The 12,822-nt window shown below is 40.6% G+C and overlaps 1 protein-coding gene and 1 pseudogene across 1 annotated transcript in view; one reads left to right on the top strand and one right to left on the bottom strand.

Moving 5' to 3' along the window:
* Nucleotides 1–12,822, top strand: part of LOC135204715 (gastrula zinc finger protein XlCGF57.1-like) — a 215,768-nt pseudogene that overhangs the window by 149,062 nt on the left and 53,884 nt on the right.
* Nucleotides 1–12,822, bottom strand: part of LOC135204382 (uncharacterized) — a 46,311-nt gene that overhangs the window by 18,862 nt on the left and 14,627 nt on the right. Inside the window, exons 2-5 of the mRNA XM_064234603.1 lie at nucleotides 1,336–2,559; nucleotides 1,043–1,272; nucleotides 841–937; nucleotides 177–485 (exon numbers count right to left, since the gene is read on the bottom strand). Coding sequence (XP_064090673.1) covers nucleotides 177–485; nucleotides 841–937; nucleotides 1,043–1,272; nucleotides 1,336–2,221 — 1,522 coding nt within the window. The 5' untranslated portion in view covers nucleotides 2,222–2,559. The remainder of the gene's footprint in view (nucleotides 1–176; nucleotides 486–840; nucleotides 938–1,042; nucleotides 1,273–1,335; nucleotides 2,560–12,822) is intronic.

Below are 12,822 nucleotides of genomic sequence, written 5' to 3' on the forward strand. Positions count from 1 at the left end.
AGATCTCATTTCTTATCCATCTAAGTGACTCTTTGTTGCTATTAACTTTTTTCCAGTTCTTGAATTCTTCCTGCTCTTCCATTGTCTTTCCCCTTTCCATTCGAAGTCTCTCTCTCTGTGACTGTATTTCTGCCTGTTCTTCCTGGCTATCACTTTTGCTGGAGTCTGTTCAGTACCCTCTGTGCCTTCTATCAGATCTCCTGTGAAGTTCTTAGCCTGTTTTGTTATTGATGTTAGTTGGCTCAGGACTCCATTATGGTGTTGGGCAACCTTTTTGATGTTTTTGTCCTCAGAGCTTTTCAAGTACTGCCCTATACTTACTATTGCTGCTCTGTAGGCCTGGTTGATCTCAGTCAGGCCTAATCCACCTTCTCTGCGAGGGAGGTATATTCTGTCCATACACTTGTGTCTGTATGTGACTTTATGTAGGGTGAGAATCTTCTTGGTTTTTATATCCATCCTGTCTAACTCAACTTGTGGCCAGTCTACAATGCCAAAACCATATGTCACCACTGGTATCACCAGCTGGTTTATGGCAGTGATCTTGTTCTTTGATGTTAATTGTGACTTACGTATCTTCTTTCAGCAGCTGATGTATTCTTTCTTTATCTTTTCTCTCATTTTCTTGTATTTCTGCAATGACTCCTGTGACTCATTTGTAGGTTGTTGATAGACAGCAGATGGCCCTATATTTGTTAGGGAGCTCAGTCTCAGAGCTCTTAGGGAGAAAGTTGGTGAGCCACTCTGGTGATTCTTCTCATTTTACTATTCTTGAAAAGTCTTGCACTTAAGTGTGGTGTAGTGCTAGGATCTTTTTAAGTCAGAAATTTGAGATCTTGCCTATTCCTGGGGTCTTGAAATGACTATATTCTTTTACTTCTGTTACTTTTTCTGTGGTGAAGTTTATTTGGGGCATTTGCTGTTTCTGGCTGTTCTTCTGCCAAATAGTGTCAATCCATGAATTCTCTTGGTGTTGTCTAGGGTCTTCAAACAGTGGCTTCTAAAATCTCTCTAGGTCTTCCTTGCTCGGTGGTGTTCGTACCTCCACTGTTATTTTCTTCATGTTTCTATATACAATCTTTGGATTTTCAGCAAACTGCCTATTTATCTGTTTTGCTTTCATCTTCTGTTGTTTGTTTCTCATTTGTGCTGCTAGGGCCTTTACTTGGGCTTGGTGTTCTGCCAGTTTTCCACTCACTGGTTCATCCCCTATTCTGTATTTTTTCTTTATTTTCCTTGTTTTCTTGAGCAGATTTTGCAAGTGATATTGATCTGTCATATAGTTGGTCATTTGAGAGATCTCTGCCTTAACTGGTTTATTTTATCATGTTGTTTTTTTTTCCTCTCCAGTATGCAACCTCATATGCTTTGTAAGATTTCCTTTCAGGGAAAATGCTTTCCCACATTCCTTGCATATATATGGCTTCTCTCCAGTATGTATTCTCATATGAATTGTAAGATCACCTTTCCTTGGAAATGCTTTCCCACATTCTTTACACATAAATGGCTTCTCTCCAGTATGGATTCTCATATGAAGTGTGAGTTTTGATTTCTGAGAAAATGTTTTCCCACATTCCTTGCACAGGAATGGTTTCTCTCCAGTATGGATTCTCATATGACGTGTAAGATCTGATTTCTGGTAAAATGATTTCCCACATTCTTTACACATAAATGGCTTCTCTCCAGTATGCAATCTCATATGAAGTGTAAGACTTGATTTCTGGGAAAATGCTTTCCCACATTCCTTGCATATGAATGGCTTCTCTCCGGTATGGATTCTCATATGAACTATAAGAATATGTTTCAAGGAAAATGCTTTCCCACAGTCATTGCATATGAATTTCTCTCTGGTAGGATTTGTGATATCATTTGTAAGATTAATTTTCTTGTAAAGTGCTTTCTCACAGTCAGTGGATACGAAAGGCTTCTCTCCATTGTCACGGATCCTTCTTTCTTGTTTTACTTCCTTTTTGCAAGTTTGTAAATGTTTTTCATTCACTGTTGAATTAATTTCATATGAAAATTCATCATCCTCATTAGACTCATGGAATTCCTCTGGCTCTATTTTGATGTCCATCAATGAATCCAGAGACATAATGTCTCCATCACTGGTTCCACTCAAGGCAGCCAAGTTGCTGTTTTCTTGATTTATGGAAGGTAGTGATAATGCACCTTCAGTTTCACTTTTCAAAGGAAATTCTAAAGAATGTTTTGGATTCATTTTAGCCTTATGTCCTGTCCTGTCTTGTTCTGTAATGACAACTTTAACACAGAATTGTTTACAAATAATTACTGAATAAGTCTGTTACAAATTAAGTACTATATCTTGAAGTACTACAACCAGATTTCACTGCTGATGTGTGAATCTAATATTCAACATAAATTTTACTTGTTATTTAAATTTGTTAAATACGCGTACAATAATTCACTGTTGTCTCAAACACTTTAAGAGTTGCTATTGGTAATGTTCCATATAGTACCATTAAACAACATACATTTCCCAAAATCCTGATGCTAATCAAAACTGACGAAGGAAGGAAGGTTCTTCTGAGGGAGAATCTGAAATCAAAGAATGCAACACAGAGTTAGGAAACATAATGCCAGAACTGAAGCAGCAAATTAATCAATCAAATTCAATTCAGGTTCCCATAAAGGTCTCAGGCCGATTAACAAAGTGTACATTTGATAGTTCTATCCAAACATGAATACAATCCTACCAAACGTTATCCAGACACAGCATCAAAACATTCCTGAGGCAACAATGCTACAATAGATTAACAGTTAATATTAACGCCCACCACCTCACATCTGTAAACCTTAGCTTGAACATATCTTAACAAATCAAAGGCCAAGAATAGAAAATGCAAGAGACCAGCATTAGAGTTTTGTGGGGTAACAGCAGGAAGGGTACAGTACACAGCAAATGCTTAATTTTGTGACCCAGCTATATATAACACCATATTATCCACAGATGCAGTAGATAATAAGAAGAAAAAATAGTAAGGGTGAATTGAGTAGTTATTTGAAGAGAGATGAAAGTTTACAAATTAGTTTCACTGATTGTTATTGTGGATACAATGCAGGAGTAGCTATTATGACCAGCAACACTGATGACAATCTTGGAAGGTATGTGCTGCTACATTTCTTCAAATATGACATTTTTTTCAGTTATGCGAACCACAGTTTTTAATGAAGGAGTATCTTTCAGTGCATGTTGGAAATGGGTTAACTGGTGGTTAAGAAGAGTGAGTAGGGTAATGAACAAAGAGAGGTGGCTGTGATGGGAGAAATGATATAAGGTTTATGTTTGTAAACCTATGAAAATTTCATATTACAGCATTTCCTTGATTAGTGTATCTGCATATGCATGGCTTGCGACCTGGCAATATAATCACATTTAACTCCAGCCCTACCAAAATTTACATGAATGTATACATACATAAATAAAAATGAATTAGTAAAAAGCCCTTTAGGTTTTCAATGCCGCAAAGGTGGAATGACTACAATTTTTTTAAGTAATTTGTATTTTTCCTAATATACAAACCTGAAGGATATAATTGCAGCGCAAGCTGGGAAAACAGCCGTTTAATTTTAGACAAAGTGGTTGACTATCAATGGTAGGGTGGGAGTCCTGCCCACCCCATCCTTATGCTTCACTTTAACCTTTTGGCTCAGGTAACAGAAAGAGGGGTGGCTTGAGTTGGCCAATTTATGTAGTTTGTTCCTAAACAAATGAAACCTTCAGTCTTCATGTATGGAAACTTACTTCTTGATGAAAGATTCTCAGTAAATCTCTGAACTGACTGGTACCTCAATTCACCTAGGCCTCCTTCCTGTGCCTCTGACCTGTTGAGCTTATGTGATGTTCAACTGCCAGACTTCTGGGCTATGCGAATTATTGGGCATGTATAGCATCATTGATTCAAAAAGGGTTTGCATGAACCCCTCGTGTCAGAGACAATAAAAGAATAATAAAACCAATGGGTTTTATATAATTGTCAGCTCCTCTCTCCCTTTGCTAGAGAGAGGGGATGGCCATGCACCTATTAACCTACAGACTTCTAGATTATAGACAGGGTACAGTATACTCAATTATATAGCTCACCTGTATCAAACGCCAAACTTCCCTCTGCCCTACAGGCTTGGAAGGGTATAAAAAAATAAAGGGAATAGAAGGAGGCCAGTCACTCAGACTCTCTTTTTGTGACTGAACAACTTAGGCCAGATGCTATCTGTCTCTCTAGGGAAGCCAGGTGAGTTACACAACTTGTTGATCAGTCACCAGAGGGCCCAAGGAAAAAGTGTCCATGGACCCATGGGCAATGTCCCGGAGGTAGAAGGATGTGAATGTAGATTTTCATGGACACACTCCCACCCTTAGTACTTGTGGAACCGACAGGTTCTTCCAGAATGCAAGGGACAGACCAATGCCCCTAACCTTGTAAGCTCTTACTCAGAAAGTACTTCTAACTATCTCGTCAGAAGTAGAGTACACTTTCTTGATTTTTTCAATAAGCCAGAAAATAATCTTGTTCTTAGACACCTCTTCCTTAGTTGAGCCAGTGCTAACAAAGAGTCATCGACACTCAAGATGGAGATGTCGAAACCTCTTTAGAAAGCACAACACTCAAACTGGGCACAGTAGTATATTGTCTTGATCACTACGAGAAAAGTCCTCTAGGAAGGGGATCGAAAAGAACTTGAATCTGGTGTCAGGAACCGATGGATTCTGAGTCTTCGCTATGAATTCTGGGACAAACTAGAGCATGGCAGATCCTCACCCCTTCAAGTGTTTAACACTGAAGGAAAGTCCATGAAGTTCACCAACTCTCTTAGATGCCAATGCCAGGGTAAGTAAGAACACAGTCTTGAAGGTCAGATCCCTGTCTGACAACCCTCATAAAGGATAGGGTGCACAAGTCAAGCTCTGTAAGACAAGAGTCACATCCCACTCAGGGGGACTGAATTCCTGGAGATCTCCACAAAGAAGAGAGGTCGACACTTTTCAAACAAAGGATTAGACCAAGGGCAGCTCTGTAGCCCCTGAACGCTGATATGGAGAGAAACTTCTCTCAGCGAAGAAAGACAAGAAAGTCTGCGACGTGCTGAAGAGGAGATCCGACCAGAGAGATAACCCATTGATGACACCAACAACAGAAGATGACCCATTTCCTCTGGTACACAGCTGCTGAAGATTTACAAAGGTATTAAGACGTCTCGGTCGCTGTGTGATGAGAAAACACCTCTCACTCGCAAGAGATGGTGGATAGTCTTCAGGCGTGAAGTAACAGTTCTCTCACAGCCTGGTGATACCTCTCTATGAGCAGCTGGCACAGCAGGTTGTACCAAGCAGGAATCTCTCTTGGTACCTAGGAAAGTAGAGCTAGCAGGTCTGAATACCACTCAGCAAGTGGTCACTTGGTAGCAACAAGGGTCATCTGAGATTTGGGGTGATCATGACCCTGCTGATCACCCAATGAATCAAACAAAATGGAAGAAAAGCATAGGCCTTGGAGATTGTCTCATGGGTGTTGGAAAGTGTCTTCTATTACTGTCCATGGGTCTGGCACAACAGAACAGAACGCCAGGAGCTGTTGTGCAAGGTTGCAAAGAGGTCTATGGGTAGTAAACCCCACAATATTGAACAATCTTTCTGTAATGTCTTGGGTGTAGGGACCACATTGTCCCTATCTCCTGACCCTGGCGACTGAGCTTGTCTGCCACTATGTTCTGGTTCCCTGGGATCTACCTGGCTGACAACTCTACTGATTGTGCTACTGCCCACTCATGAACCTGCATTGTCAACATGTGGAGCTGAGAGGAAACCAATTCCTCTGCTTGTTGACCACCTCGCACAAGGGGGATTTTCCCGTAAGTTTGGCACGGTCTCTAAAAATGCTCATAGATGCTTACTTCTAGAATTTAAACACAAAATATGACTTTAACCATGCTCCATAAGTCTTAAGCTAACTTTTGAATAAAATTTAAGTTACTATAATTTAATTTAAAAGTTAGCTTAATACATTACCCTTAAAAAAAAGTAAATGATTGGTAAAACTATATGAGTGTATGAAGATTACAGACATACAACGGACAGACCTTACCTTACCTTACAGACCTTACATGTTGTTCGGGTTGCCCCAGGTCCCTCAGTGTGAGGCACTCTAATGTCTACCAGAGAGTTGCTAGTACATCTTCCAGTATATTTTGCATCTTCCAATCTTGGATGGTCTGGGATGCAGTTTAGATATTTGTCGAGCTTATTCTTAAACACATCTACGCTCACTCCTGATATATTCCTCAGATGAGCTGGCAACGCATTGAATGGACGCTGCATTATCGATGCTGGTGAGTAGTGGATTAATGTCCTGTGTTGTTTCCTTTGTTATTTTTCCTGGTATAAGTTTTGGGCACTATTAATCTACCTCTGCTTGCTCTTTCTGATATTTTTAGTTCCATGATGTTTTCTGCTATTCCTTCTATCTGTTTCCATGCCTGAATTATCATGTATGTTCTCTCTCTTTCTAGACTATATAATTTTAAGGATTGTAGTCTTTCCCAGTAGTCAAGGTCCTTAACTTCTTCTATTCTAGCTGTAAAGGACCTTTGTACACTCTCTATTTGTGCAATATCCTTTTGATAGTGTGGGTACCATATCATATTGCAATATTCAAGTGGACTACGAACATGTTTTATAAAGCATAATCATGTGTTCGGCTTTTCTTGTTTTGAAGTGCCGTAACAACATTCCCATTTTTGCCTTACATTTTGCCAACAGAATTGCTATTTGATCATTGCATAACATGTTCCTATTCATCCTCACACCAAGGTCTTTAACTGCTTCCTTATTTGTGATTGTCTCATTATTAGGACCCCTATATGCATATAGCTTTCCTTCTCTGTCTCCATAATTTATTGATTCAAATTTATCAGAGTTAAATACCATCCTATTTACCTGTGCCCAATCATATACTTTGTTAAGGCCTCTTTGTAGAGCGTTCCTATCTTCATCACATGTAATTTCTCTACTTATTCTTGTGTCATCAGCGAAACTACTCACTACCGAATCCTTAACATTACTGTCTATGTCTTCAATCATAATAACAAACAGTACTGCAGCTAACACCGTACCTTGTGGCACACCGGATATTACCTTAGCTTCATCCGATTTCTCATTGTTTGCAATAACTATCTGTTTTCTGTTGTGTACAAATTCTTTTAACCATCTTCCTACTTTATCCACTATATTATGTTTTCTAATTTTCTTCGCTAATATATTATGGTATACCTTGTCAAAAGATTCTGCGAAGTCTAGATAAACCACATCTGTTTCATTTCCGCTTTTCATATTTTTGTATATGTTCTCTTGGGTTGTGGCGGGATCACAGGCTCAAAAACAAGCAGGCAAATCCCCCCCCCACCCCCCCCAACATAAACTTAACCAATCCGGCTGTCAAACTCACCCTCAGCCACACTTTTCTCTTTACACTACGGAATACATGCAGGACAATTGACCTACATACATACAGAACAAAAACACAAACATATATACTCAGCCAACTCCAGATACTCAGGGCTATGCTGTGCTGTCCGCTAGTCGAGGTCACTGAGACACCATCAACAACAAAGACAACAACCAAGCACCACAACCCCACAACCCAACACCCAAGGACCACAACCCCACAATTCAACAACACAACAACAAACAAGGAATACAACCACAACTCAACAACACAGCAAACAAACAAGGAACACAACCACAACTCAACATCACAACAACAAAAAAGGAATACAGCCACAACAAAAGACCATTTCACAAACAATCACTAGCACAAAAAAATAACTGCACAAAAAGGCAACTCACACACTCACTAACAACACCAAGGAATCACAACTGCTCACCAACAACAACCCTCAATAACTCACACATAACTCAACAGAAACTCATAAGCACAACAAATCTAACAACACAGGCACAACAACTCCTAGCATCAAACGTAACAACAACTAAACAATGAATCAATAACACTCAACTGACTTTAAAAGCCTTCAACATTCTTCATAGACTGCTGCCAAAACTATTGACCCTCACAGGCTCTGACTCAAGACTGACTGAAAACTAACTCCAGCTGCACCAGCAGACAACCCAGAACTCACCAACAGACAATTCAATCGTTAATACCCTCCTCCCTCTCTCTCTCTCTCTCTCTCTCTCTCTCTCTCTCTCTCTCTCTCTCTCTCTCTCTCTCTCTCACTTAAGGAAAACCAAAACACAAATACGTACTACACATCTCAACAGCAATACAAACCACGAAATTTACTCTCTCTCTCTCTCTCTCTCTCTCTCTCTCTCTCAATCCTAAAGGACGTTGTCAAATGGAACTCCCATAACTCCTCCATAGGGTGTGAGATCATCCTTTTCAAAAATGACATTTTTATAATAAAATTAGATTTAACACATACTTACCATGTAGCTGAAAGCTTCCTACCCTGGCAGTCAAAATATCCTAAATTTTGTGGCGGGGCCACCATTGTTAGTGTAGTAGGTTCTCCACACAGCAATTTTTTCAAATGGGGTAGTGTATTATCATATATCTGTGGCTCCCTAAACGGGCTCCAGCTAGGGGGCATTCTTGCCTTGAATGTCAAATTGAACTCACTCCCAATCAGATGCACTGTCAATGAAACAACTACAAACAACCTCTGTTATGTCGACGATATGGTTCTGATTTCCCCATCAGTGCAAGGTCTCCAATCGACACTTGCTGCTAATATGCAGAGGAATTTGATATCCTATACAACGAAACCAAGACCCAGTGCATGTCACTGCTCCCGAGATTGCTTACGCATATTGCAGAACCACAAATTTTCCTCAGAAATCATCGGCTGCAATTCATACACAAATTTCCGTATTTGGGTCACATTATCATGGACGTCCTAAAAGATACAGCAGACATTGAATAGAGGGCGTCGTAAACTATGTACAACTGGTAACATGACTGCAAGGAGGTTTGACTTCTGTCACATAGACGTGAAACTGCTGCTCTTCCGCTCGTGTTGCTACAGTATTTATGGGTGTTCCTACTGGACGGACTATACCCGAGAGACCATGAGCCACATCATTGTTGTGCACAATGACATTTTGAGATGCCTCACAAACACTCCTCGCTACCTCCTCCACACAGATGTTCATAGAAAACCCCCTGGACAACTTAAAAATCATTGTAAGCCAAACAATGTTCAGTCTGATAACCCGAGTGAGAAACGGCAGCAATTCGCTCATACAAAGCTTCCTAAGGAGTGAAGGAAGATCTAAATTGTGGGAAAGATGGGAAGATGAAGCATTTGTTCCCTAAATGACTTAATCTCTGTCTTGGTAAGGTGTGCCTTCTGCAGAATCTGTCATTATTATTATATTTATTATATGGTTATTGTTATTGCTGATATTTTATTTTTTCATTAATACTGTGAATATTATCAAGTTAAAGTTTTTCTACATTCAATTTTTGTATTTAGCCCTCTGGACTTGACTACTGCAACCACCTAAGGTCTCTAGCTGAAATTTATGTTATATAATCTTTTCCTCCAATATTATTGCTGTTACTACCAGTATTATGATTACTAGCTTTTATACTACTTCAGCAACAGTGTGGATATTGCCGTTTATTAATTTTTTATCATGCATCTAGATTGTGTATGTTACTGTCTGTATTTTGTATATTCTATGTATATGGCCCGAGCTGAAATAAGGAATATTATTATAATTATTTCTATTATTATTATTTACTCCCAACAGATGAAGCCACTTTGCCAGCGGAGCCAGTATGTGAGTAAAGACCTATGGCACTGTTGACAGGCCAAAGCATAATGCCTGGAATTGGAGAACCTTTCCTTGAAAAACAAAATGGAGAAACTTTCTGGAATCCGGATGGACAGGGATGTGAAAATATGCATCCTTCATACCCAAGGTCACCATCTAGTACCCCTGATGGATGGCAGACATCATCCTCTGATTGATCTCCATGTGGAATTTCGTCTTGAGGACAAAATTATTCAAAGCGCTTACATCCAAAACTGGTCTTCAGCCCTCTGATGATTTTGGGACCACAAAGAATCTGTTTTATAACCCTTCCAAGTTTTGATCTTCTACGAAACTTGCCCTGAAGTATCCATCTTACATTTAGCAGACACATACTGATGATCCATGCAAGGGAACGACTCCAGGCTGTCCCAGGCAGAACGAGGGAGAGGAGGCAATGAAGCAGGAAGCGACATAGCGTAACTGCCTGAAGGTTGCCGACAGAAGACATCCTCTTTAGTCCTCTTAGAAGGAGGAGACTTATCCATATCCTTGGACTGTCTTTTGAGGGGCGTGACATCTTGAAAGTGCCAATAGCCGATCATGAACACCAAAAGAGACGCCTTTCCAGCGGCGCTCTGTCGACACCTGGGAATCACCAGCAGGTTCAACTGAGGGGGCAAATGCTACTGGTCTCCCTTGGGCTGGGCAGACATTGAGACACAGGGCACAGCAGGGCAGGTCAGGTCAGCACAGGGCAGCATAGGCGTGGTGCACACATTGAGAAGCAGTCTGTCATCCTATGCAGGTCCTATGAAACCTCAGCTCAGAATCTGACTCGGAAAATGAATTCGAGAATACTTTGTTGTTATTATTATTATTATTTTTTTTTCTTCTTCTTTTTTTTTTGCTCTATCACAGTCCTCCAATTCGACTGGGTGGTATTTATAGTGTGGGGTTTCCGGGTTGCATCCTGCCTCCTTAGGAGTTCATCACTTTTCTTACTATGTGTGCCGTTTCTAGGATGACACTCTTCTGCATGAGTCCTGGAGCTACTTCAGCCTCTAGTTTTTCTAGATTCCTTTTCAGGGATCTTGGGATCGTGCCTAGTGCTCCTATGATTATGGGTACGATTTCCACTGGCATATCCCATATCCTTCTTATTTCTATTTTCAGATATTGATACTTATCCATTTTTTCCCTCTCTTTCTCTTCAACTCTGGTGTCCCATGGTATTGCGACATCAATGAGTGATACTTTCTTCTTGACTTTGTCAATCAACGTCACGCTGGTCTGTTTGCAGTATCACCCTATCCGTTCTGATACCATAGTCCCCAGAGGATCTTTGCCTGATCGTTTTCTATCACTCCTTCAGGTTGGTGCTCGTACCACTTATTACTGCAAGGTAGCTGATGTTTCTTGCACAGGCTCCAGTGGAGGGCTTTTGCTACTGAATCATGCCTCTTTTTGTACTGGTTCTGTGCAAGTGCCGGGCATTCACTTGCTATGTGGTTTATGGTTTCATTTTTCGTATTGCACTTCCTGCATATGGGAGAGATGTTATTTCCGTCTATCGTTCTTTGAACATACCTGGTTCTTAGGGCCTGATCTTGTGCCGCTGTTATCATTCCTTCAATTTCCTTCTTTAGCTCTCCCCTCTGTAGCCATTGCCAATTGTCATCGCTGGCTAGTTCTTTAGTCTGTCTCATGTATTGTCCGTGCATTGGTTTGTTGTGCCAGTCCTCTGTTCTGTCTGTCTTTCTCCTGTCTCTGTATATTTCTGGGTCTTCGTCTACTTTTATCAGTCCTTCTTCCCATGCACTCTTTAGCCACTCGTCTTCACTGGTTTTCAGATATTGCCCCAGTGCTCTGTTCTCGATGTTTACGCAGTCCTCTATACTTAGTAGTCCTCTCCCTCCTTCCTTTCGTGTTATGTATAGTCTGTCCGTATTATTATTATTATTATTATTATTATTATTGTTATTATCATTATTTTTTATGCTCTATCACAGTCCTCCAATTCGACTGGGTGGTATTTATAGTGTGGGGTTCTGGGTTGCATCCTGCCTCCTTAGGAGTCCATCACTTTTCTTACTATGTGCGCCGTTTCTAGGATCACCCTCTTCTGCATGAGTCCTGGAGCTACTTCAGCGTCTAGTTTTTCTAGATTCCTTTTCAGGGATCTTGGGATCGTGCCTAGTGCTCCTATGATTATGGGTACGATTTCCACTGACATATCCCATATCCTTCTTATTTCTATTTTCAGATCTTGATATCTATCCAATTTTTCCCTCTCTTTCTCTTCAACTCTGGTGTCCCATGGTATTGCGACATCAATGAGGAGAGATACTTTCTTCTTGACTTTGTCAATCAACGTCACATCTGGTCTATTTGCACGTATCACCCTATCCGTTCTGATACCATAGTCCCAGAGTATCTTTGCCTGATCGTTTTCTATCACTCCCTCAGGTTGGTGCTCGTACCACTTATTACTGCAAGGTAGCTGATGTTTCTTGCACAGGCTCCAGTGGAGGGCTTTTGCCACTGAATCATGCCTCTTTTTGTACTGGTTCTGTGCAAGTGGCGGGCATTCGCTTGCTATGTGGTTTATGGTTTCATTTTTCGTATTGCACTTCCTACATATGGGAGTGATGTTATTTCCGTCTATCATTCTTTGAACATATCTGGTTCTTAGGGCCTGATCTTGTGCCGCTGTTATCATTCCTTCAGTTTCCTTCTTTAGCTCTCCCCTCTGTAGCCATTGCCACGTGTCATCGCTGGCTAGTTCTTTAGTCTGTCTCATGTATTGTCCGTGCATTGGTTTGTTGTGCCAGTCCTCTGTTCTGTCTGTCATTCTCCTGTCTCTGTATATTTCTGGGTCTTCGTCTACTTTTATTAGTCCTTCTTCCCATGCACTCTTTAGCCACTCGTTTTCACTGGTTTTCAGATATTGCCCCAGTGCTCTGTTCTTGATGTTGACGCAATCCTCTATACTTAGTAGTCCTCTCCTTCCTTCCTTTCGT

The sequence above is a fragment of the Macrobrachium nipponense genome, chromosome 47 (genome assembly GCF_015104395.2).
Source record: "Macrobrachium nipponense isolate FS-2020 chromosome 47, ASM1510439v2, whole genome shotgun sequence".
Lineage (NCBI taxonomy): Eukaryota > Metazoa > Arthropoda > Malacostraca > Decapoda > Palaemonidae > Macrobrachium > Macrobrachium nipponense.